The sequence below is a fragment of the Epithele typhae genome, assembly GCF_022376455.1.
Source record: "Epithele typhae strain CBS 203.58 chromosome Unknown BXZ73scaffold_5, whole genome shotgun sequence".
NCBI classification, from domain to species: domain Eukaryota; kingdom Fungi; phylum Basidiomycota; class Agaricomycetes; order Polyporales; family Epitheliaceae; genus Epithele; species Epithele typhae.
The window spans coordinates 380,715-405,216 of record NW_025954196.1 but is presented as its reverse complement, the minus strand read 5'-3'; the positions used below and the strand labels follow the sequence as shown (position 1 = coordinate 405,216).

Below are 24,502 nucleotides of genomic sequence, written 5' to 3'. Positions count from 1 at the left end.
TCGCAGCTGACACAGATCTGATGGGCGGGGGCGGAGGCGGGCTGGGGTCGCGGTGTGTGACCGAGCTCGGGGATGAGACGAGGGAGTGGGTGCAACCCGGGGGTGGAGGAGTCGACCGCCGCGGGACAGGCCGCCGGGTAGCGGGATGGGCGCCAATCGGGCCGGCGGCTGAAGGTTAATTAAACCCGATTGAAGGCCCTGAACAAGCGGGTGGCTGGTGATCGTCCTCGACCGTCGACCGCCCTGTAGCCCTCTCCAGCCTAGTCCCGCTTGCCGCCTCTCCCAAACGTCCCGCTCCTCCGGTCCCATCCACAAACTCTCTTTATCCTCTTATAGCTATGCACCCGCCTCCGTTCTCTGCTCTCCGCCTCCACCCCGTCCCGCCCTCCTCGCCCTCTCGCCCCGCGCACACACCTCGACCCACTCACTCGCACTAGTCCCCCGTCTCCGCCATGGGCACCTACGTCCGCTCACACCTCGCACATGTCCCTCCAAAACCACAATGGTCCGTCTCTGAGATGTCCAACCTCGCAGGCAAGGTCATGATCGTCACTGGCGGGAACACCGGCGTAGGCAAGGAGACTGTCAGAGTACGCACCTTCTCCACCGTCTCCCGCATCATCCACCTTTAACCCTTCTTCTGTGCTAGGCTCTCCTCAGTCGGGGGGCCAAAGTCTACTTGGCTGCCCGCTCGGAGTCCAAGGCCTTTGCTGCCATCCAAGACCTTCGCAAGCTGACCGGCAGGGACGCCATTTTCCTTCACCTCGACCTTGCCGATCTCGCCTCCGTCAAGGCTGCGGCACACCATGTCCTCAGGTACGCTGTCCAACTCTGTGTCTTCGTCTTTCTAGGACCGAGTTTGCATCTGTTGTCGTCAGGAACGAAACCAAGCTCGACGTCCTCTTCAACAATGCCGGCGTCATGTTCCCCCCTGTCGAGCAGTTGACTGCCGACGGCTATGACCTCCAGTTTGGCACAAACGTCCTGGGTCACTTCTACTTCACCCAACTCCTTATCCCGCTCCTCCTTACCGGCGCCTCGACCTCGTCGGATCGACATTCGCGTGTAATCAACATCTCGTCGATGGCTCACTCGTTCGCGTCCGGCATCGATTTCGATACGTTGCAGGATCACCCAAAACGAATGAAACTTGGCAACCAGAAACTACACTATCAAAGCAAGTTCGTGAGTCGTCTCGTTTTGACATCGCGTTCCGGTCGTGATCGAGTGTTCATGCCCGCTCTCAGGCTACCGTCGTCTTTTCATCCGAACTGCAAAGACGATACGGTGACCAGGGGATCATTTCGATATCACTACATCCGGGAAACATAAAAACTGAACATCAAAGACACGTCTCTTCGTTCGAGAAAGTCATTTCGGTCAGGGTCTGCCATTCATCATGCCGCAGATCGCCATGCTCACAGCGTCTCTCAGGCGCCCATGCTATACCCAGCATCGATGGGAGCGCTGACACCATTATGGGCCGGTACGACACCCCATGGGCTCCGGCTAGGAGGCCAGGTGAGCGTCTTGATGTCGTTGCTGGCATTTCGCCTTTTCTGACACGGCGTTCCCAGTATTTGGTCCCGTGGGCGCGGCTAGGCGCAGCACGAGAAGAGACACAGGATCGACAGCTGGGACGGAAACTCTGGGCGTGGTTAGAGGCCCAGGTCCTCGATCTATGATGCACGCCGATGAGTTAACTGTTCGCGTGTATTTACTCTACCCTGCAGCCTGGATGGATACCTGGGTTTGGTCGAGACGCGACGCGGTCATGTGACCGCGTCTGGAGCGATCGCCAAAGGCACCCAACACGCACGCGGGGCTCGATCGCGCGGTGACGACGGTGGGGACGCCCTTTAAGACGGCGAGCGAGTGCGAACGGAGCGCATACATCGGCCTCCCTCGCCCTCTGCCTTACCCCATGTCTGCACCGCAGCGAAAGCGCGTCTGTATCGTCGGCGCCGGTGCGTCAGGCATGTCTGCCGCGTACGCGCTCAGCAAGCACCCCGACCGCTTTGAAGTCACTGTCTTTGACAAGGAATCTGTCGCGGGCGGGATGGCAACCTCGCTCGATATCGACCCTGGTACGTACGGTGCGGCATACATCAACGACGGGGTACAGGGGTGCAGCCCCGTGTTCTTCAACACCCTGCGCATGTTCCGCATGCTCGGCTTCGAGGCGACGGAGGTCGGTATGCAGTGAGTGTCGTTATCCCTTTCCCTTGGTGCGCAATGTCCCTGGAAGGGCGTGTTGTTCACCGCCCGTTGCGTCTGCCTCCCGCAGGATCAGCTTCGGCAAGGGAGAGCACTTTTGGTCGAACGTGTTCCCATCGCAGCTCGTCGCGGAGTACCAGAAGGACATCGCTCGGTTCGGCGGCGCGCTCAAGACGATTAAGAGACTCGAGCCATTCTTTGCTGTCGTCCCGGTGCATGTGATGCTCCGTATGTTTCGCTTCTCGACCGGGTTCGCCGAGCGGATGGTGTACCCGCTCGTCGCGCTCTTTTTTGGCACGGGCAATCAGACACCGTACATCTCGTCAGCCATTCTGGTGAGTGTGCCCCCGTGGCACATGAGCAAATATGTTAACGAGAGTACGCAGGAACGCGTGTTCATGGACCCAAGCATGAAGCTGTTCGAGTACAATGAGAAGAGCTTGCTCGCGTCTATTCCGACAATGTTGTCGTTCCCGAAGGTACGTTTTTCCCGCGCCCCGAGATCTACGGGACTTGAACGACTTGCGCACGTATCTAGCTCCAGAATGTGTACGGCGCGTGGGTCGAAGAGACTTCGTCACGCGGCAACGTTGAATTCAAGCTTGGACACCAAGTGTTGAGGATTGTGTCCCGTGCGGCGAAGAAAGACGGGCCCGTGCAGATCGAGTATCGGCAGGCTGATACCGGACACGAGTGTCAGCCAGAAACCGCGTTCTTCGACGAGCTCATCCTGGCCGTCGACGCGGACTCCTGCTTGAAGTTACTGGGAAAAGAGGCGACCTGGAGGGAACGGACCGTGCTCGGGAACGTCAAGTACCTCCACGACGTCACAATCACGCACAGCGACCTGGAGTACATGAAGCGGGTGCGCGCCCTTGCTCCTCGTTCAAACAACACCCCGCTGACTCCGCGCGCCCGCAGAACTACGAAGTTCAGTACAGTCCAAAGCACAACGCGCCGCTCAGCGCGGGCGCAAGCGCGCAAGACCGCGCGCGGATGGAGGACGCGTTCGCGTTCGCTTCGCACAACTTCCGGCCGCTGTACTACACGCGCCAATACGAACGCGACCGGGCGAAGATCGAGATGAGCTTCGACCTCACGCACTACCAGGCGCAGTTCCGCGGGGAGAAGCCTGCAGGACCCATTGACCCGCAGGAGCGCGCGGCGCACCGGAACGAGTGCCAGCCGCCGCCCGAGGCAGCGCGGCGGGCGCAGGACCCGGCGCTGGAGAGCGTAGGAGAGGAGGTGCGGACGGGGATGAACGCGGAGGGGTTGGCGGAGCCGCCGTTGGAGAGGCACGTGTTCCAGACTATCTTCCTCGACCGGGACGGGAGCCAGGATCTATGGACGTGGGGGAGATCGTGGAAGAAAAGAGGGTGCACGAGAAGTGGTGGAAGCAGCAGAGCCATCGGTGGCAGCATTATGCGGGGGTGGTGCCGTGGATGATGTTTGTGAATGGCAAGCGGCATACTCAGTGCGTTCTTCTACGTTGTGGAGAGCATGGACGCCGACTGACGACTTGCCGACAGTTACGCGGGGGCATGGTCTAGTGAGTGCCGTAGTCCTGGACGCTTGCGCCGCGTTGACCTCCGTTCTAGTCCTGAATATGCACGAGCTTGCAGTCACGTCTGGCTTCGCGGCGGCCTACCGTCTGGGCGCTGACTATCCCTTCCATGGAGATGAAGACTGCGAACGCCTTTTTAGACTGTATCTTGGTTTGAGCCATGGGACACGGATGGTAAGCTAATCATTTATCGTTTGGGAGCCTTCTGATTGTGGAACGCCTGTTAGAGGAAGGAGGATCGTCGAGGTATTTCGCCTGAGAACGCGTCGGAGGGTGTCCGACCGACCGACTAGCACAAGAACTGGGGTGACTGAATGTTTGTGGTATTAAGCGTGCATGAATATACCCGACGCGAGGTTCACCATTTTGTATACAATGTATGAACACATCAATCCTTGGTGAGCACAACTCAAGCCGCTCCCGAGAAGTTGGGACACGTAAGCGCTAAGGCGCTCTTTTCATAACTGGCCCTTCGACTACGCAATGGAAGGTGCTCGCTCGATCGGGTCGCGGCAGGTGGTTCACGCCAGCTTTCCGGGGACGACGGGGTGCGAGCTGGACAAGCCACCATCGACGGCCCACATTTGCCCATTGACATAGCTGGCCTCGTCCGAGGCCAGGAACATGGCGACATTGGCAATTTCTAATAATATGTCAGTACCCCCAAACAACAACCACAGAGGGCGTGAGCGGACAAACCTATGGGCACACCGTACCGACCAAGCGGGTTGAGCTGACCGATCTTGCGCTCGGTGCCCCGCGCGCGCGCCGCGTCGAACACTGTCGCAGTCATGCCGGTCTCGATGAGGCCTGGGCAAATGCTGTTGACGCGGATGTCGAGCCGCGCGAGCTGGTTGCAGGCGGTCATCACGATGCTGTTCACGCTGCAGGGCGGGACGCGTGGGTGAGCGGATGGGCGCGTTGTGGCGGAAGCCCTACTCACGCGGCTTTGCTGGCGCTGTCTGGAGAGACGTGAGCGCGGGGTCAGAATGCGGGCGAGGCGGTTTGGACTTACAGTCGGTGGTGCCGGCACCGGAGCGGATGCCCGCGACGGAGGCGGTGAGGATGATGCTGCCGGCACTGTGCTCCTTGCCGCGGGACGGGTTCGTCTTCTGCATTGCGGCGGAGGCATACTTGACGGCCAAGAGGCACCTGGTAGGGTACGAGTTGTGGAAGTGTGCGCGTATAGGGAGAGGAAACGGGCGCACGACAGAGCATTGATGCGCATGGACTCCATGAAAAGCTTGGAGTCGATGTCCGTCAGGAAAGCGGACGAGGCCCAGCCGGCCTAGCAAACCACAGCATAAATGCAGGATCAAAGCATGAGTAGGACGGAGCACGTGCATTGGCGAAGAAGACGTCCAGACGGCCTTCCTCCTTCATCGCCCGGTCACAGAGACCCCTGACGGTGTCCTCGTCCGCGGCGTCAGCTTGCTGAGTTGTGACCTGCGCCCCGCCGAACGTGAGGAAGGGCTCGCGGTGAGACCGGTAAGGGGGGAGCGCACCTTGACGTCAGGGTAGGAACGTTCAATTGTGGCCTTGAGCTCCGGAAGGTTTGTCGCATCGTAGTCGGAGAGGTAAAGGTGACGGGCACCTGGTAGAAACGCACCAAGATGGGCTACATGCGAGTGGGGCGTGCGCGTTTGTACGTACCTTGGTGGGCGAAGAGGATGGCAGAAGCGCGACTGTCACCGCCTGTTCATGAGCATGATTACGGAGGCAGGGGACGGCGCGACGCACCCGATGCCTTTGAGCGACCCAGCGCCGGTGATTATGCAGACCTTGTCCTTCAGCCGGTCAGCGCGCGGGGACGAGGGGAGGTGGTTCTTGACGGCCTCGAGCCTCGCGAGCGTGCGGCGGCGAAATTCGTCTGCAGAGGACATGGTTGATGATGGGTGCAAGGAATTGAAAGTGCGGTGAAGGCGGGGTAGGCCCGGTGGGGGCGAGAGCTGACCATGATGCTCAGCCGGCTACGAGATGGCTCCGTCCCCGGACCAGCGGCCAGGAGGCGGCACGAACCCGCGACTGGACGCGTGACCTTCAGCGCGACGCGCGTGCCACTGACGCGCTCTGCTTCTGCCTCGCGCGCACTCGCGCCCTTGTCCGCAGCACCGTCCCCGAACCACCTCGTCCACCCAGCATCCTCGCGCATGCAGCCGTCATGACCGCCCCAGATGCGCCCCTCGACCTATCTCTCTTTTCCAAGCCCGTTCACGCCCCCTCCCCATATTTCACCCGCAACGCCTCTCCGCGACCAGCAAAGGTTACCGCCGAATCTCCTCTTCTCCAAGCCATCCGCAAGACTCTCAGTGCCGCTCATGGTCCATCTCAATCTCCAGAATCCTCTGTTTTCTGCGTCCCCACTGTTGATGGTGGTTCTGGCGAAGAAGTCCTCGCCTGGAACTCGTCCACCGTTACCCTCAGTCATGGTGGTGTGCTCACCAAAAAGTGGTCTTTCGAAGAGCACATCCAGTGCGCATGCATCGCGACTCTCTATCAATCCACCCTCTTTCACACCGCTACCCCCAACACCCCTGCCTACTACCGCGAGGACCCGACCGAGAAGCTACCGCTCGACGTCGACCCGCTGGAACGCCCCGCATTTGGCGCATTCGCGCGCGCGCAGACGAACAAGAAACGCGGCGATGGGCAGGGCAGGGAGGAACGTCTCAAGGGCGTGTTTATCTTCCTGCGCGGCACCGCGCGCATCTTCATGGACAATGGATCAGAGTACACCCTTAACCTCCCCTTCGTCGTCCAGCGCGCATGGCCGGCAGAGCCCCACGGCCTCCTCATCCAGCGCGTCGTCGAAGGTTGGGAGCTTGCAGAGACCGGAGATGGGGACTCAGAGGACGGAGGTATCACCACGGTCTTCTCCCTCACGAGCCCTTTCTCCGAACCTGCTGCGATTGGCTTGGTCGATCGAATAAGCGGTGGGTTCGCCTCGCTGCCTCTCAAGATCGAACCGGATTACGCTGCAGACCACGACGTCGTTTCGCCCTCGGAGCGCATCGTCTGGGTGTCACAGCATGCGTGGGGCCTGACCGACAAGCTCATCGCGACCTTGAATGCGGACCTGAACCGTATCACCATCTGGCGTTATGCCTACGCTCCTCCGCCCCCCAGCTCTGCGCAGTCTACAGCTCGTCCTACACCCCACCCTCAGCATGCGAAGCGTTCTTCCATGTCCGGCAACACATCTGCGCAGCTTCGCCAGACAAATGCTGCGGCCGACAACGATATCCTCGCCTCTCCTGGACGCTCGGACCACAAACGTTCTTCCACGACCCCAGGTCTTCCGCCTGCACTCAACAATACCACGACAATGGAAGACCTAATGAATGGCACAGTGTCTGGTGCAGGCAGCAACTGGAAGGTGCCCTTCAAGGTTGGCCCTTCAGGCAAACTTGAAGCAAACCGGTCGGACCCTCCAGAACCCGTGAACCTTGACGAGGTGCCCGATCCTGCTGAAGAGCAACGGATGAGGGCTCAATTTTGGCTTGAGAAACTCTACGAAGAGACGATACCTGAAGCTGCGTAAGTGATGGTTATATGCGCCTCTGGTCCTCACACTGACGCCGCTTGGTGCAGAACGGCAGACCATGAGCACATTGCCTTGGCCGCGTTTGACGAACGTTTCGACGCTGAGAAAGTACGGTCGTTACTCGGGCTCATTTTGAGGGCGACACAGACATTGCAAATCTTCGCCGTAGAACGGAACGCAGACGGCACGATGAGCATTCAACCTGTTGCTCGTTTCCCCGCTCTCAGCATTTCGTCAATACGGGCGACCAGGGACACTATCGCGGACCTGTTGGTTTTGAAACCCGATGGAACGCTCTCGCTCCTCACTCACGGCCTCCACGCGCTTCCTTTGTCCCTGAACACACTCAACACGTCTTCACGTGCAAGCCTCGTAGACTTAGAACACCCGATATATTCGTCGGTCACTCTCAAGTACTCGAACGGCACTGCTCATCGCCTTTCCCTTGATCTCATCGCGCGTGACCACCTGGTCTCCGACAGCCTGCTCGCGGTCTCGTTCGCCCTGCCCGCGGACATGTTCTTCACGCTGCACAAGACGTTCTTACACAGGTGGGCGCAGACAAAATACTCGTTCATCATCGACGCCGAGTTCCAGGCTTTCCAGGCGAGTCTGTTGCAGGTGTTAGGACTGGAGGACAAAGAGCCCTCAGCTGCGCCAGCTCAGGACGACTTATGGACGAAGATGGCTGGGACGGAGTCGTTCGACAAGTTTCGACACGACCCTATTCTTCGCAAACTGCAGCTTCCGGGAGTCCCGCACCATGGTACATGGAAGAAGCCGGATCGCCAGCCTCATCCGCTCATCGGGTCGGTCCTCCATGCCCTGCACCTGGTGGCCGAGGAGAAGCGGGTGTTCCTCCCCTCAGTGGAGGGTGTCATCCGTCTGGCTCCGCTTATATGCCGTCTCGCGATGGTCGTCCGACCGGAGTGGGCTGATTACTGGAAGAGATACTGCCCTACCGCGTTGCCAGTATGGCCGACGTCGTCTCTCACGGGTGAGGGATTATGTTGGATGTAGTGGCTGGCTGATATTGACGGCATCCGCTACAGAACCCAAGTTCATTGACGATCACCTGCCCATCGTCCCGTCGGACATGATCAGCCACCTCTATGGGCGACTCAACAACCCGGATTGGGGTCTTCCGTGGCGAGAAAGCTGGAACGTCCTTGCGCCTCGCGATCAACACCCCTCGTTCGCGTTCGGTCGTCAAGAAGTCCTCCGACACCTGCACGCTCTTACCGTCATCTACAAAGCCCTCTCAGACAACAAGCTCGACGTCAGGAGACGTGCGGAAGCAGGATTAAAGGCAATCGAGGATACTGGCATCTCGTTGACGATCCTCAACCATCTTAGTCCCGGGGTAGCGGCGCCGCTACGAGAAGCTTTGCGGACCGCGCAGCTTTCTCCAGGCGGAGATTGGTCTATCGCGCTCTATAACCTTGTTGGTCGAAACGATCTTGCGGAGGGTTTCAGCTCCAGTCCGGCCGTCTATGCGCACCATGGGTACCGTACTGTGAGGGATGTGCTGGTATGTGCTATTGTTTTTATGATTGGATAACCTGGCTAATCGATCTTCAGCATCCAGCAGGCCCGCGGAAGACTTCACGGCAGCTCATGGAAGAAGTACGGAAGATCGTGTCCAAGGATCCGACAAAGATCACTGGCGTGGAACTCGACCACGACTTCTCCCACATCCGCTTTGGAACCGACAGACGATTGGATGAGGCCGCACGCATGCTGTGCTCTTCGGTCGTTCCGTCTGTCCGTGCCATTGATAGGCCGGAGCTCAAGTGAGCATTCATGAATCGGTGTGGTGTTGGGTGCTTACTGTCGAAATAGTGAAGCCGAGCAAATGCGGGAGCAACAGCACCAAGCGATTCGGATGGCAGAGCGCACGCTCGCTCTTCCCCTAGGTCGCGCCATTTTCACCTTCGGAACTACATTTGCCGTCACCAAGGAGTCTTTCGCAATCCCCAAGTTCGAGTTCACGGTGCGCGTTCAACCTGGCAACATGCTTATTACACCAGATAACGGCAAGGTACCCACGGACTGTATGACCTGGGGCGAATTCCACAACGGCGTCGCGGCAGGTCTACGCGTTTCCTCGCAAGCGCAGGCCCTGGAGAGCTCTTGGATCAAGTTCAACAAACCTAGCGAGCTCACCCCGGAGCATGCCGGGTTCCTCTACGCGCTCGGACTCACTGGGCATTTGCGCGAGATGTTGACTTGGCACACATTCGGCTACCTCACCCCCAAGCACGAGTTGACATCCATTGGCGTTCTCCTAGGTCTGGCTGCGGCGAACGTTGGGAACAGCAACCGTCATGTCACGAAGCTTATCGCCGTTCACACCCCTGCCTTGCTTCCTAATCCCGATGTCGACCTGAACGTGCCGCTCATCACGCAGTCTGCTGGCCTCATGGGGATGGGATTGCTATACATGGGTACCAAGCATCGACGCTTCGCGGAAATTTGCCTGAACCAGATCAGCCGCAAGGACCTCTACCAGCCAGACATCAGCAACGACTACAGGGAGGCATATACGCTGTCTGCGGCCCTAGCGGGCGGCATGATCCTCCTGGGAAAGGGCTCGCACATCCCGGCGGACTTGTCCATCCTCGAGCGCATGCGGGTGCTCGTGCACGGCGAGCCACGCGTGGTCGACAGCGGGAAAGTCCCGCGGCCGACGTTCGACGTCAACCTCACGTCTCCCGCGGCGACTGCCGCGCTGGGCCTGATGTACCTGCGCACCGAGCGGCAGGACGTCGCGGACATCCTCACCATCCCCGACACCCTCGAGGCTATCAACCACGTCCAGCCGAACTTCCTCATGATGCGCGCGATGTGTAGGGCGATCATCATGTGGTCGCGGATACAGCCGACGAAGCAGTGGACGCTGGAACAATTGCCGCCTGCGGTGAGGGCCGCGATGGAGGCGAGGTTCAACGGGAAGCAGATTGACGACGCGTACGAGCTGGCGTACTACAACATCCTTGCGGGAGCGTGTTTTGCGATCGCTCTGAAGTACGCTGGCACTGCCCGGGAGGAGGCGTATCTGCTCGTGATCCAGTACTACGACATGTTCAGCCAGTTGGCATACACTAACAGTGCGTCGTTCGATCCCTTCATGGCTTACATTACTGATGAGCGGCTCAGGTATGGCGTACGACCACCGCATAAAGCGTTCTGCGATCCGCGAAGGGCTCAACCTCATCTCTATCAGCCTGACGATGATCATGGCTGGTACGGGCGAGGTCAACACCTTCCGCCGCTTGCGATACGCGTACGGGATGTACAACCATCCTGTCCGCTACGGCTCACACGTCGCAACACACATGTCCATCGGCCTGCTCTTCCTCGGCGGTGGCCGGTATACCCTCGGGACCTCGGACGCGGCGATCGCGTGCATGATCGCCGCGTTCTATCCTCGCTTTGCGCACGTTTCTTCGGACAACAAGAGCTACCTGCAAGCCTACCGCCATCTATGGGTCCTTGCCACTGAACCTCGCTGCCTGATCGCTCGCGACGTAGATTCTCGGGAGCTGGTGTATGTTCCTGTCAAGCTCAAGATCAGGGATTTGCTCCAGCTAGGCAACGTTCATCTCATCGCACCGACACTTGTCCCACAGGTGGAAAACATAATGTCGATCAGGGTCGACACACCGCGCTACTGGCCTTTCTATATGGACATAGCGAATGCACCCCGACATCGGGAATCGCTTCTGCGCAGCCAGACGCTCTTCGTGAAGCGACGAACCGCGTTTCTCAGCTACGAAGAAGATCCAAAGGGAAGTAGGAGTCTCTTCGTCCGGTCGGGGTCGTCCTGCGGAGACGCTGCTACGCTGGACTTCCCTCGGGCGACGGACGTCAAAGCCCATCCAGCAAGCGACCTGCACGACTTCATCTCGTCCTCGTCCAACAACACTCTGTTCCTGGCCTTTGCCGACTTCTTCTGCAAAGACAATGTGGAGACGCCAGAGGAGCGACAATTCCAGTCGTACTGCCACGCGGCGCTGCTCGACTGCATCGTCCAGGACAAGCCTCAGACGCTGCAGTCGCTGCTCACGCTCTATCACATGCGGACCACGTCCCCTAAATCGGCGTACTTCACCCTGCGCCTGCAAGACCTCCGCTTCGCCGCGGACTTCTACAGCAAGATCTACGAACGACGGTTCAGCGGCCGTGCCGAGAACAACGCGCGGCCGCCTCTTATCAGGGAGAACACGTTGTCCGGGACGCTGTACGCGCTCGACACAAGCCTGGACGCAATCCGAATGACGGGCCCGTTCCAGGCGCTCCTGGGGCGGTACGCGAGGGGCGAGGAGATCGCGGAATCCGAGGCGGACGCGGCGCTGGAGCACCTGCCGTGGTACCTGCAGCGGAACAGCGTGCCGGCGTCGAGCGTGCTCGTCGCGCTCCGCAACTTTGCGCGGGAGACGCACCGGCAGGCGATGGGGCTGCCGGCGGGGGCGCAGGGGCCGCTGGACGGGGACGTGCTGGGGCTGGGGCTGAAGGAGCTGGTACACGTGACGGGGACGCAGATGTCGACGACGGTGGGCTCGGGCTGGACGATCCGCTCGCTGGACGAGGTGATCGGTGCGTGGAGAACGGACTCCTGATGGTTGGCTGCGGGCGGGCGAGCGCGCGGGTAGCGGGTTATGGACGAGGCTGGCGGGTGGCTGCGCAGTGCGGATGAGGTCGTATGAGCCGCGTGTTGTAAACTAGCATTCCTCCTTTGGACTCTTCCGACGTTGGAGGCCGGATGAGCGACCCGCCCAGGACAGGTTGCCCATCCGCGCTCACACTGCCTGGCGGATGGCTGTTGTGGTCGCGGGACAGCGTCTCTGCGTTCTCACACGATGCACAGGCGGCACACCCGCGGCGTGTGTCGTCGTCGTGGGGCCGCGCTCGCTCACCCTCCGCCTTCGTCCCCGCTCCGCAGGCTCGGACCACCTTTTTCTCTCTTTCCGTTCCGTCCTTCTTACTCTATATCATCTCCTCGCGCGGACGGTTCTTTGTCCACTTCCCCGGATTCTTCCACCTTTACGTTTTCTTCATGCCGCGCCTTTCCTCCTTCCTCGCTCTCGGTGCCTTTCTCTCTGCCGCGCATGAGCAAGTCGCCGCCATCCCCACGCATGTCGACCTCCCGCGGTCGCTCCCGCTCGTCAGGCGAGCCAGTCCACAGCTGAGCGCGATGGACAGGCTCGCCGCCCACAAGGCCGCACTGGAGACCAAGTTCGGCGTCGCCACGCCCGCTGGGCGGAAACGTGCGAACGGCTTCAACCTGTACGCCCACTACTGCAGCCCTGCACTTCGTCTCTCGCTCACATCCGCCTTGTCCCAGGCTCACGAACCAGGGCGCGGACTCGGACTACTTCGGGTCGGTGGCTGTGGGCACTCCACCCGTCGCGTACAACGTCATCCTCGATACCGGCTCATCGTAAGTCCGCCGTGCCTCTCCCGTCCTCCATAGGTCGATCAACTCGTTTGCAGGGATTTCTGGCTCGCCTCCTCAAGCGTAGCGTCCTCGCGAGCTGCTTCTGGCATCCCCACCTTTGAACCGTCAGGTATGTTTCCTCAGTCTCCTCGCTGCGCGCTTGCCATTCACCTTCCACCGCTTCCCTAGCCTCTTCTACTTTCAAGAACCTGAACACCCCCTTCTCGATCACATACGGCTCAGGAGGCGTGCAAGGCACGCTCGGCCAGGATGTTGTCCAGCTGGCAGGCTTCGAGGTGACCGCGCAGACGTTTGGTAAGCGTCCACCTATCCGTGCGCCTGTATTCGTTCTCACTGTCCTCGTGCCGGGCCGTAGCCGTCGCGACAGCGCTCGAGCAGGGCACCATATCCGCCCCGTTGTCGGGCCTTATGGGTCTCGGCTTCCAGTCGATCTCGTCGTCCGGCGCGACACCTCTATGGCAGACGTTGGCGAGCACCAGCGGGACCCTCGACGAGCCGCTCATGGCGTTCCAGCTCACCCGCTTCCACGACTTCCGCCGTCAGTCTGACGCGGATGAGCCCGGAGGCACCTTCAGCTTGGGGTCGACGAACAGCTCCCTGTTCACCGGGAACATCGACTTCCAGCCCATCCCGCAGGGGCAGGAGGGGTACTGGATCCAGGAGCTCACAGGTGCGCTCGAGTCCAAACTGCCTGTCGGGACCTCGTGTGCTCATCTTCGCGCCAGGTTTGACCGTCAACGGCAACGCCGTCACTCTGCCGTCCGGGTCGGACTCCTTCGGCGCCATCGACACGGGCACGACCCTCGTCGCCGGCCCGCCGGACGTCGTCTCGCAGTTCTACGCCCAGATCCCCAACAGCCAGGCGCTCACCGGCGATCAGCAGGGGTTCTTCGCGTTCCGTGCGTGCTCTCTCCTCCCCTTCTCAACCGCCCGCAGGTCCATCTGACGCCCGATTCCGCGCAGCGTGCGACTCGAGCGTGAGCGTGAGCATGAAGTTCGGCGCGAGCAGCGTCTCCTGGCCGGTCTCGAGCAGCGACTTCATCTTCGAGCAGCTCGACGGCGAGAACTGCGTCGGCGCGTTCTTCGCGCTCGACACCTCCGGCACGACCGCGCCGCCGTGGATCATCGGCGACACGTTCCTCAAGAACGTCTACTCCGTCTTCCGCGCCAGCCCCGCGGCGGTCGGCTTCGCCGCGCTCTCGGACGCCGCGACGGCGCAGAACGGGAAGCAGGGCCCGACCCCGGTCCCGACCGTGGGCGTGCAGGCGACGGTGAGCGGCGCGGCGGCGCCGACGGGCCCCGTGCGCTCGACCGGGGACCCCAGTGCCGCGCACAGGGTGGAGGGAGTGTTGGGAGGGCGGTCGTTGCTGCTGGGGGCGCTTGCCGCTGCCTATGCTTTGTGCTGAGACTGACGGAGATGTGTACGCTTACTATTTGTACTCACGCTGACGGACATTTGGAGCTACGAACTTCCTGTACTTACTTCCGAGACGCAATAAATACATTGACTGCTAATATGCTTCGCCCTCATGACCATTCCGCGAGTCTGAACGTGTGCTTCTTCCGGCGGGATGCTGTTCGTGTCGAGCAGCCTCAACCAAGAGCCAGATCATCGATATCGGGTCCTTCATTTCCGACAAGGCTCGACGCGGGTGTGCACGTCTAGCGTTATCGACCGCATTCTCCTCGCTACTCTCATGAATGGACGCACTCGCTCAACTTCTCCCGCCTCTCACGCACCGGCTGCTTCCGCATCTGTTGTGGGCGTATTTGAGAAACCAGAGCGTCTGCACCCACAGGCGGGCCTTCTAGCCCACAAACGAGGCAAGGCTGGTACCGTCCCTCGCCATCGAGGAGTATCGCGGAGGACGAAACTCTCAGGCATCGGGCCCGGGATCCTCGGAGGCAATAGGCCAAAAGTCCAATGACGCGTCCACGCAGGGGTCAGGGACTGCTCCGTGAGTCCGGGTGGCCAGGCCAGCAGTCTGGCCGCTGGGGAGCTGGGTCGGCGGTCGTGTATATAAGTCGCGGTCTGCGGAAGGGGTCAGACGCAGCCGAAAGCCGTCCTTCCTCCTCATACTCATACACGCGCCATGCCCGGCGAACCGACTCCCTCCGCTCCCGCCGCTCCCCCGACGCTGCGGACCGACCGGGTCCGCCTCGCGGTGCTCATGGCGCCGAAGCCGGGGCTGTCGTTCGAGGAGTTCGACGACTACTGGCTGAACGTGCACGGGAACATCTTCTCCTCGATCGCGATCGCGAAGCGGAATCTGCTCAAGTACGAGCAGGTGAGTGTCGGGGCACGGAAGCCGGGCACTCGCCTGGTGCCGCACAGCGCTGACGGCGGACGGGCAGTTCCACCTGGACCCCAAGTACGAGAGCACGATCGCGGCGCAGACGCTGGCAAAGTCGCAGACGCGGTTCCGGGGGATTGCGATCTTCGAGGCGACGAGCCTGGACAAGATCTTTGAGATCTTCCAGGATGAGGAGTATCTGAGGGTCGTCGTGCCGGACGAGCACAACTTCTTCGACCACGAGAATGCGCAGATCCTGGCGGGGCCGTTCGCTTCGATCATTGACAAGTGAGCGACGGGCCCTGGTTCTGAGCTTATGCGGAGTACGGTCAGTTCAGCACGCGTTGTGTTAGGGAAAGAGGCCTGCTGATGATGTTGGGCAGACCTTTCGTGCACAAATGGGCTTTCGGTGAAGCGTAGAAAGAGCTCGTGGGCAGCCAGGGGAGCAAAAGAGAAATGCGGATCTTTGCTTGTAACAATTTGTGCATTATTTGCGGCCTGAATGAGACTGCGAACGGTTGGACTGACGTTGTGGTGGGAGTTCGGAGGAGGAAGCGGGCCGGGCCGCGACGCGACGCGTGCGAGATGGTCGAGGCGCGCGCCCAGCTGATTTTGGTGCACTCGGATCGCTAGCCACGGCCTCTGGACCACTACCCTCCACCATGTCCTCAAGCATAGAACTGATCAACCCCAAGGCAGAGAGTGTCCGGCGAGCAGCCGCGCTCCAGGTCCGACTCTTTGTCTGTTCACCACCCTCCTGGCCCCTCTTACGCTCCTCTGCAGGTCAACACGACCGGTGCGATGGGCCTCGCAAATGTTGTGAAGGGAAACCTCGGTGCGCGTGCATGTGATCCCGCTCCGCCAACGCACTCATCTCTCCGTTAGGCCCAAGAGGCACTCTGAAGATGCTCGTAGACGGTTCAGGTCAGATCAAGATGACCAAGGACGGCAAGGTCCTCCTCTCCGAGATGCAGATCCAAAATCCGACCGCTGCCATGATTGCCCGCACCGCCGTCGCACAAGACGATCAGGTCGGCGATGGCACCACCTCCGTCGTCCTCCTCGTCGGCGAACTCCTCAAGCAGGCAGATCGCTACATCTCAGAGGGTGTGCATCCTACCGTCATCGCCGAGGGCTTTGACATTGCGAAGAAGGAGGCTTTGTCGGTACGTTTCGTTACCGTTCATGGCGCGGCCCCCAATCCACCATCCACACCCCCAGTTCCTAGACACCTTCCGCCGACCTGTGACCCTCGACCGCCCTACACTCATCAACGTTGCCTACACCTCTCTCGCCACGAAGGTCAACTCTGCCCTTGCCAAAAAGCTCGCCGCCGATGTGTCGATGCTGTCCTCACCATCCGCCCGCCCGCACCATCCACCGGTCCGTATCTGCTGAAAGCATGCCCCGTGCCCGCGTGCTGACCGCGTCCGCCAGATGCCGCTGACCAGTTCCGCGAACCGATCGACCTGCACATGGTCGAGATCATGAAGATGCAGCACCGCACCTCGTCCGAGACCCAGCTCATCCGCGGGCTCGTCCTCGACCACGGCGCGCGGCATCCGGACATGCCCAAGCGCGTCGAGAACGCGTTCATCCTCACGCTGAACGTCAGCCTCGAGTACGAGAAGACGTGCGTCTCGTTCCGTTCTGTCCGCCGCCGTGTCCCGTGTCCCGCGTCCCGTGCCGCTGACTGCGCTGCGCCCGCAGGGAGGTCAACTCCGGCTTCTTCTACTCGTCCGCGGAGCAGCGCGAGAAGCTTGTCGAGTCCGAGAGGCGCTTCACGGACGCGAAGTGCAAGAAGATCGTCGAGCTCAAGAACCTCGTCTGCGACCAGGCCGTGGCAGCGGCGAGCCCAAGAAGAACTTCGTGTCATCAACCAGAAGGGCATCGACCCGCTCTCGCTCGACATCTTCGCCAAGAACGGCATCTTCGCCCTCCGCCGCGCGAAGCGGCGGAACATGGAGCGGTACGCAGCACCGTACGGCCGTTCGCGCGCGGATCCGCTCACCCCTCCATGTTCACAGGCTGCAGCTCGTCTGCGGCGGCGTCGCGCAGAACTCGGTCGACGACCTCACGCCGGACGCCCTCGGCTGGGCTGGGCTCGTCTACGAGCACACGCTCGGCGAGGAGAAGTTCACGTTCGTCGAGGAGGTCAGGACCCCAAGTCCGTCACCCTCCTCATCAAGGGCCCCAACGCGCACACGATCCAGCAGACCCAGGACGCGCTCCGCGACGGCCTCCGCGCGGTCAAGAACGCGGTCGAGGACGAGTGCCTGATCCCCGGCGCGGGCGCGTTCGAGGTCGCGTGCGCCGCGCACCTGGCGGGCGCGGTGAAGAAGACGGCCAAGGGCCGCGCGAAGATGGGCGTCGACGCGTTCGCGGAGGCGCTCCTCGTCATCCCCAAGACGCTCGCGACGAACGGCGGGTTCGACGTGCAGGACGCCATCGTCGCGCTGCAGGTGCGTGGTTGTTTTGCGTTCGGGTTCGGTCCGGGCCGAGGCTGATGCACGCGGCGTCGTGCAGGACGAACAGTCGGAAGGGAACGCGGTCGGCCTGGACCTCGACTCTGGCGAGCCGTTCGACCCGACCGTGCAGGGCGTGTGGGACAACTACAGGGTGAAGAGGCAGATGCTCCACTCATGGTGCGCATCGCATTCTATCGCCTCCCCATTTGCACCGCGTCTGACCGGTCCGCACGCAGCTCGGTCATCGCCGTGAACCTGTTGTCGACAGACGAAATCTTGCGGGCGGGGCGCAGCTCACTAAAACCGGACGGGCAACAGTAGGCGCAGCCAGAATAGAGTACATGTACTGATACGAGCAGCAACAAAAGACCTTTGACTTCTTCATCCCTGCGGCCATGCCAGATCGACGCACGCTGAACTTCGCCATTAGACGGCCCGAGGCACACTCGAGCAGCTATTAGATACACGTATACACAGCCGGAGAAGAGGTATATGCTAACAGTGGGGGGAGGCGGATGGGAGAGCAACCGGGATGGGAGAACACGATGTGCGAGGAGTGTGCAGTAGCGGTACAATAAGGAAGCAATAAGAGAGCGCAAGCGATCTAGGTGGTTCGTGTCCAACACATTGTCTGGTGTTATAACACTACACTGGAGAGACAGGGAGAGGGGGCAGACGGTCTAATCCGTTTCGTCGGAGTTCTCCCACCCGTTCCGTATCAACTTTGACGGCGCGGGGGAGATGTCGGCGGTAACGGTCACCGCGGCGGCGGCGTGCAGGAACGGGACGTTTACGGGCAGGAGCACGGTCTGCTTCCAGCCCATGCTCGGCGACCGCTGAGGTGAGGCAGGGGCGGCGGGAGGGAGGGAACCGGCGAGCTGGGACGCGAGTCGGGAGTGACGAGGCGCTCGACCATCTTCTCCGAGTTGTCGCTGAGGTCGACAAGCGCGGAAGAAGACGAAGACGAGCGTCGGCCGGGCTTGTAGATGGACATGATGCTCGGGCCGCGGAAACCCTCCTGCGTGGCGAAGCGCGTCGACGTCAGCGGGCCAGCGGCTGGGTTTGAAGTAGCGCTCATGCGCTCACCTCTTCAGACGATGCGCCGGGGTCAGCATCGGCTCCCGCCAGCTCGTCTGCAGTGACCTTCGAGGAGAGTTTGGATCCGGCGCCAGGAGTGGGTACCGGGGGAGCCCAGCGTCGTCGTGCCATGTTGAATGGACTGGGCTTGTAGGTGTGCGCACCGGCGAAGCCCGACTTCAAGGACATCTTGGGGCGGCAGTACACCTGCTCCGACTCAGAGTCGGACTCGTTCACGTCATCATCAAGATCGGGGTTGTCCTCGGGCGACTTGTCCTCCTGCAGGGCATCTTCATCGTCGCCCGGAGTCACGGGGGCCTCGAGGTCTTCGTCCGTAGAGTGTTGAACGCTGGACGACGTGGTCGCTTCCGGGACGTCCTCCTGGTCCCCAGAGGAGACCGACAGGACCCACTTGCGGCGCGCGTATGTGTGCGGGTTGGGCCCGAGGTTGAGACCGAACCTCTTCTTGGACGGCATCATGGTAGGACGACGGAAGAGCCTAGACTCTGCTTCGTCCGCCGAGCCGCCATCCTCGTCGTTGTCGTTGGGCCCTGCTGACAAGCTGGCCTCCTCGCCCTCGATCTTGACCTTGACATCGTCGTCCTCGGTCTTGCGGCGCTTCCCTCGGTCTTCGTCGTCCAAGTCCTCGGCATCGTCGAGGACACGCTTGGCGGAAATGGACGGCAGCTCTTCACCATCTTCCGCATCGTCGCTTGGTAGGTGGTGCTGCATAAGCTGCCTGAGCCTCTTCGAGCGCACGAGACGTCGGCCCCCGGCAGTGAAATGGAAGTTCTTGCGCATATAGCGACCGTTTGTCGACTCCTTCTTGCCGAAGCGGCCATTGGTCTCGCGCGGCTGCGACGCGACGGCAAGGGACTTGGGCGTCGGCAGTTTCGGGAGCTCTTCGGTCTTGACCACGACAGGTGTGCTGGGAGGCTCCGGCGGCGGGTTCAGACCGGAGCTACGTAGATGGCGGTTACCCACGTCGCTGTTGGGTGGAGTGAGGGAGGACGACGACGGCGCCACACGCTCAGGCTCGGATGCGGAAGAGGAGGTAGACGCAGGGGCTTTGGCCGGCGAAGGTTTTGAAGGCGGTTCGCTCTCCCGGAGCTTGAGGCTGGGCACGCGAGTCCGTTCGCTGCGGCGTTCGCTGACACCCAGCAGCTCGCGTGCCTTGTTGGACATCCCGACCTTATTCTTCGGCGGGCGGCCGCGTGGACGCGGAGGCGCGGGGGCCACCTTCTGCCTTTTGGGCGGGGCAGGCGTCGCAGGTTCCTCTGACTGCTGCCGTTTCAGCGGTCGCCGGACTACAGCAGATGCTGAACGAGAGGGTCCAGCGCTGGTGCTGGCCACCTTGGACACGACGGCCGATGCACTCTTGTGGGGAGGATGAGCGGGAGTGGCGCTCCTGAACTCTCGGGGGTAGGAATGAAGGCGGGGGTGCCATCCAGAGGAGCCCGCTCAGGCCAACGGACGGCGTAGATCGCATAGTGCCGCATACACCTACGGAGAACGAAGAGCGTCAACCAGGCAGGAGGCTGAATACGGGCGACGACATGACACGCACCTGGGGCACTCCTGGTTGACCTGCTTTTTCGGCCGTCCGCGCTTGCCCGTTTTCTCTGGCGCACCATTCCAAACCACCTTGTCCTCGACCGAGATGACTGGCAACACGTTCTTGCACGTCGTGCATGTCGGCAATAGCTTGCCGTCCACGCCCCGGGGCCCGTCCTGGGGCTTCTTCGCCGCCGCCACGGCAGCCGCCTCGACCAAAGACGGGATGGTCGGCCGCTTCCGGAGGGAACGACCTTCCATGTCCGGGTCCTCCCTTCCCTTCCCCTTGATGTCAGCGACGTCGACAGTGGACTGGCAGCCTGACGCCGGTGTTTTGCCCTTGCGATCCGGCACTGGTGTCTGAACGCGCGAGCCAGATGGCGCTGCTGTGTCTCCGCGCGCACGAAGGCGTGTAGACGACCGCCGGCTGGGGCCTTCGGCTACGGAGCCGTTATCGGACGTGAGAGGGGGCGTCTCGAGCTGCCGTGCCCCCGACGCGGAGCGCGACGTCGTAGTACGTGTCTTGCCCTTCCCGGCAGCGGAAATGCTCTCGAGCTCGGACGCGGCCCTCGCCTTCTGGGCACGGGTAGAGATGATGAAGGTCTTCGGAGGTGTGGCCTTCCTCGGGGTGGACGCCGCGGAAACCGGTCTGCTCTCCGCAGGAGGTGTCTCTGTGTGGGGGGTGAGGAGCCCATTCGGTGGGACGACAGGGACCTCTGAAACAACATCACGGTCGGCGTCACCGTCCACCTCCGCGTCGGAGCCAGCCGATTCTTTCTTCAGGACAGCATACACCCCACGGCGAGTACGGCGCTCGTTGATGTTGACGGCTACGGCGGGCTGGGCATCCTCGCGATCGGTAGTCCAGTCAGATTCGTCGTTGTCCGATGAGGAGTCGCCGGGAGAAGAACCAGAGTCTGACAGCTCGTCGCTGTGGGCAGCGTATCCACCGCGCTTGTTGAGCTCACAGGTATGGCAAAGGCAGTGACGATTATTGCGGCCGACTGAGAGGCGGTTGTGAACGTTGGTAGGGAGACCGCAGAAGGATGCCACTCACAATAACCATCACCATAATGTGCTGTGACCTCCTCTCCAACTCCGATGGGCTTGATGACCCGGAAGGTGATGTAGCGGCCCTCGCGAAAAAGCTCGACGTTGTGGTCACAGTCGTGCTGTGCCGGACCACATATGTCAGCGGGACAATCGGTCAAAAGGAAGACAGTGATCGAAGCACGACGGCGTCACTCACGTTCACGAACCGGGCAGGGCCCAAGAAAAGATGGTTTTTCTTGAGTTGCTTAGAGTGGATGACGCTGAAGTCGCGACGGATGCCAACGCCTTCCGCGCGTCCAATGTCCGTACCCTTGAGCTCCTTGTCTTCTTCATCTGTCAAATCTGCCATGGACCCTTTCAGCTCGGATATGACTTGGCCCGGGACCAGAGGGCGAGTGGCCAGGATGCATAGTTCGGATTTGCCTGTTCGATGTGAATAGCGGGAGGTGTGGGCGATCTCGATGGAACCAGATGGAAGATAGAGCTCAAAGTAGCGAGAGGCGTGCCTTTGGTAGTGTGCTCGCGACAGTGAGAAAGCCGCGACCGCATGAAAGGAGGTTGCAGACAATACTTACGTAGCGAATGCATTAGTCTGCTTCTGGGTATATGGTTGAATATAGTACCGCACTGCGTTCAACCTAGTCGGGGACACAGTTGAGATTGAGACGTGGCTGAGAGACGGATTGAGGAGATGAACACGTACGTTAGAAGATCATCGACGGCCTGGCGGATGGCGGTTTGGCTGGGGCCCTTGAAAGCCACGAGCTACGCGTGGCGAAGGACGCGAGGGGAGAGGCGCGTTGAGTGGTCATGGAGCGCAACTCAGCGGCGAAGAAAGACCTACGCGACGAATGATTTGCATGAGGTCCTCCGGGTTTGTCTTTGGGAGCCTCTTGGATGGGTCCATCTTGTGGACGACGAGAGGAAAACCACCGGTCCCGAGTTTCTCAACCAGGAGGTGGCTGAGGAAGTCGTCATCATGCGAGAGGTCGCGCATGTTCATAATCTTGGTGGGCCGCCACGCGCCCTTGAGGACGGAGGAGCTGGGGCCCGCCGCATGGGGAGGCATGGCTGAGAGACACGCCGACCACGCGATGTAGGGGAGGGCGGCGGGAGGGCGGATGGGGACGGAAGGCAGTGGCAGGAGGAAAAGCCACACGCGACGTGTTGCGGACCGCCTGGGCGGGCGCCAACGGAGTGTGTCAGGGTCTGTCCGGCCGGCCACAGCACCAGCACCGACCGCGCCTCCTCTGCTGGGAACAACCGCCGGCTGGGAACAACACCCCTTATCCCCGAACCGCGCCGCCTTTTGGGACGTCTCTCGCCCCGAGCCGCCGGCCTTGTCTCTCGCCCGGTTCACACATCGTGGAGGCGCATGGGTGGTCATACTCATCATACAGTAGGGGACAGCAGTACTAGTGCAAAACATGCGTGTGCGTCGTCATCGGGCCATTTTGAATACACCCCGCGGGCCCCTCCCGGGCGGCCTCCCCCGCCCAGGTCGCGTACGGCAAGAGCACTACACAAAAAGCATCACGCGACGTCATTACGCCGCATGCGCGTGCTTCTGCTTGCCAGTCCTGATCTTCCTCAGGTAGAACTACAGGCCATGTGATAGCGTGAGCAATCTCGCGGAGTCCGCGAGCACATGCAGGTAACGCACCTCGAGCTCCCGCCCCTCAAGCACGTAACCGTCCGCACGGCCCGACTGTCCTGGCCGGCTGCTGATAACGGCGTACAACCGACCCGCGGCGAATTGCGACTCGAGCAGGGTGTCGATCTTCGCGTCTACACAAGACCGTTCAGAATGATATGTTCCGATGTCGGTGGTCACAGCGAGACAACGCACCCTTCTTCCGCTCCTCAAGCTTGCGCTGCACGTGGTTGGACTGCTTTTTCTCCTCCTCAGTCTCAGCAGGGGCATCCTTCTTCGCACCCTTCTTGGTCACAGGCTGGGCATACTACATACGTGGAACCCGATCGTCAATGGTCTGGATAATCTCAAGTGATCTTGAGGTGGAACATACGTGAGCCTCATACCACTGACGGAAGGGAGTAGCGTCAATCTGGATGATGGCACTCTTGACAAGCGTGTTCGTGCGGACAAGCTCGTTGTTGGAAGCGTTGTAGACCTGAGACAAAGTAGCAACGTCAAGACATATGCAAACAGCGCCAAATATGCGGGTAAAACAGGAGGATGGAGACATAGGGAGCTGGCGTGACCGCAAGGCAATCAACTCACGACACCGATAATCCTCGTCTTGCGAGTGACGTGCTCGCTACCCCAGGCGAAGTTACCCGAGTCGAGGCGAAGGGCGCGATACTTGAGAGAACCACCGCGGACGCGGACGCTGTGGACACGCTTGGGGCCGAGCTTGGTGGAAGCGGCTTGGCGACCGAGCTCGAACTTTCTCTTCTTGCGGTAGTGGGGGCGCTGTGCACCGGTATGTGAACGCTTGTGTCGCGAAGAGCGCGAGATACCTGCAACGAGAACGGGAGGGGCAAGATAGAAATGTTAGCGAGGGAAGCGAAGGCGAAAGCAGGGCAGAAGACTGACCCATGGCGGATGGTCTTGAGGCTTGAGGGAACGGAGGCCTGGTCGGCGAGTGTGTGTGGACGAGCGATTGCAGTTCTGACAATAAGGTTTGCAAATGTTTGATCTCCGACTGAAGGCCAGCCACCGTTATTAGCGCCCAACACGGGCGCCAATAACCGCTTCGTTCAGTGTTCAATGTTCAAACGTTCAATAACAAGATGACCTTCAAATGGAACATGTGAACGTCCTTTGGATTTCGGTCGTTTTTAGGCTCTTTGTTTTTTCCCTCGTCCTTGCAATGCGTACGGTACACCTGTGGTATTTATAATATACCCGTACATCCCAACAAACCACCCGGAGATTCGGATGTAGTCCCCGGCCAAACAAATTGCGGATGTGGTGCGTCCTGACTGATCTGGATCAGCGGAGGTGAGCATGGTGAAGGCGGAGATGGGTCACGGTGCAGCTGATAGCGCGTGCGGATGAAGGCTGGCTCGGGCGGGGTGGAGCAGAGGCGTCGAGGAAAGTCTTCTGGCGGGACAGCAGGCAGAATGGCGGTGCGAGTAAGAACTATTTTGAGGTGGGTGGTGCGCTCGCGGCGCGTCGCGGCGAACATGACGCAGCAGGCTTGCACAAGCGAGGCCACCGACGCCTCGCGCGACGGGAGCGGTGGCCGCGGGCCGTCCCCGAGCGCCGTATAGACGCCCATACCTACGCTGACGGACCAGGCGGTC

At 60.9% G+C, this 24,502-nt stretch overlaps 9 protein-coding genes across 9 annotated transcripts; 6 read left to right on the top strand and 3 right to left on the bottom strand.

Annotated features, from left to right (window-relative positions):
* Window positions 1-452: 452 nt before the first annotated feature.
* BXZ73DRAFT_87900 (NAD(P)-binding protein) lies at window positions 453-1,685 on the top strand (the record flags this gene model as incomplete). The annotated part of the gene is made up of 6 exons (XM_048024760.1): window positions 453-590; window positions 650-816; window positions 879-1,185; window positions 1,248-1,379; window positions 1,435-1,521; window positions 1,578-1,685. 6 exons carry the CDS (start codon window positions 453-455, stop codon window positions 1,683-1,685), a joined length of 939 nt encoding a protein of 312 aa, XP_047881512.1.
* Window positions 1,686-1,924: 239 nt separating this feature from the next.
* On the top strand, window positions 1,925-3,964 carry BXZ73DRAFT_87899 (FAD/NAD-P-binding domain-containing protein; the record flags this gene model as incomplete). Its single annotated transcript, XM_048024759.1, has 8 exons — window positions 1,925-2,202; window positions 2,288-2,552; window positions 2,604-2,696; window positions 2,756-3,082; window positions 3,139-3,566; window positions 3,593-3,691; window positions 3,747-3,766; window positions 3,816-3,964. 8 exons carry the CDS (start codon window positions 1,925-1,927, stop codon window positions 3,962-3,964), a joined length of 1,659 nt encoding a protein of 552 aa, XP_047881511.1.
* Window positions 3,965-4,302: 338 nt separating this feature from the next.
* On the bottom strand, window positions 4,303-5,664 carry BXZ73DRAFT_97669 (NAD-P-binding protein; the record flags this gene model as incomplete). The annotated part of the gene is made up of 9 exons (XM_048027447.1): window positions 4,303-4,424; window positions 4,481-4,665; window positions 4,725-4,743; window positions 4,797-4,933; window positions 4,990-5,069; window positions 5,141-5,227; window positions 5,287-5,375; window positions 5,435-5,466; window positions 5,522-5,664. 9 exons carry the CDS (start codon window positions 5,662-5,664, stop codon window positions 4,303-4,305), a joined length of 894 nt encoding a protein of 297 aa, XP_047881510.1.
* A 435-nt stretch (window positions 5,665-6,099) lies between these two features.
* BXZ73DRAFT_87897 (uncharacterized protein) lies at window positions 6,100-11,947 on the top strand (the record flags this gene model as incomplete). Its single annotated transcript, XM_048024758.1, has 7 exons — window positions 6,100-6,213; window positions 6,348-7,318; window positions 7,373-8,322; window positions 8,378-8,856; window positions 8,907-9,118; window positions 9,168-10,435; window positions 10,485-11,947. 7 exons carry the CDS (start codon window positions 6,100-6,102, stop codon window positions 11,945-11,947), a joined length of 5,457 nt encoding a protein of 1,818 aa, XP_047881509.1.
* Window positions 11,948-12,384: 437 nt separating this feature from the next.
* On the top strand, window positions 12,385-14,192 carry BXZ73DRAFT_41332 (aspartic peptidase domain-containing protein; the record flags this gene model as incomplete). Its single annotated transcript, XM_048018751.1, has 7 exons — window positions 12,385-12,614; window positions 12,673-12,768; window positions 12,822-12,895; window positions 12,955-13,080; window positions 13,142-13,456; window positions 13,512-13,685; window positions 13,750-14,192. The coding sequence occupies 7 exons, from the start codon at window positions 12,385-12,387 to the stop codon at window positions 14,190-14,192; spliced, it is 1,458 nt and encodes a 485-aa protein (XP_047881508.1).
* Window positions 14,193-14,879: 687 nt separating this feature from the next.
* On the top strand, window positions 14,880-15,372 carry BXZ73DRAFT_97667 (uncharacterized protein; the record flags this gene model as incomplete). Its single annotated transcript, XM_048027446.1, has 2 exons — window positions 14,880-15,074; window positions 15,142-15,372. The coding sequence occupies 2 exons, from the start codon at window positions 14,880-14,882 to the stop codon at window positions 15,370-15,372; spliced, it is 426 nt and encodes a 141-aa protein (XP_047881507.1).
* A 370-nt stretch (window positions 15,373-15,742) lies between these two features.
* BXZ73DRAFT_87894 (chaperonin-containing T-complex zeta subunit Cct6) lies at window positions 15,743-17,869 on the top strand (the record flags this gene model as incomplete). The annotated part of the gene is made up of 11 exons (XM_048024756.1): window positions 15,743-15,808; window positions 15,864-15,915; window positions 15,966-16,246; window positions 16,302-16,467; window positions 16,518-16,713; window positions 16,791-16,920; window positions 16,964-17,049; window positions 17,108-17,186; window positions 17,240-17,542; window positions 17,607-17,725; window positions 17,785-17,869. 11 exons carry the CDS (start codon window positions 15,743-15,745, stop codon window positions 17,867-17,869), a joined length of 1,563 nt encoding a protein of 520 aa, XP_047881506.1.
* A 359-nt stretch (window positions 17,870-18,228) lies between these two features.
* Window positions 18,229-22,301, bottom strand: BXZ73DRAFT_97665 (uncharacterized protein; the record flags this gene model as incomplete). The annotated part of the gene is made up of 10 exons (XM_048027445.1): window positions 18,229-18,426; window positions 18,462-18,566; window positions 18,635-19,906; window positions 20,002-20,128; window positions 20,193-21,183; window positions 21,237-21,351; window positions 21,429-21,738; window positions 21,808-21,870; window positions 21,936-21,997; window positions 22,077-22,301. The coding sequence occupies 10 exons, from the start codon at window positions 22,299-22,301 to the stop codon at window positions 18,229-18,231; spliced, it is 3,468 nt and encodes a 1,155-aa protein (XP_047881505.1).
* Window positions 22,302-22,778: 477 nt separating this feature from the next.
* On the bottom strand, window positions 22,779-23,793 carry BXZ73DRAFT_87893 (ribosomal protein S8e; the record flags this gene model as incomplete). The annotated part of the gene is made up of 6 exons (XM_048024755.1): window positions 22,779-22,832; window positions 22,896-23,020; window positions 23,082-23,193; window positions 23,260-23,364; window positions 23,475-23,713; window positions 23,790-23,793. The coding sequence occupies 6 exons, from the start codon at window positions 23,791-23,793 to the stop codon at window positions 22,779-22,781; spliced, it is 639 nt and encodes a 212-aa protein (XP_047881504.1).
* Window positions 23,794-24,502: the final 709 nt, after the last annotated feature.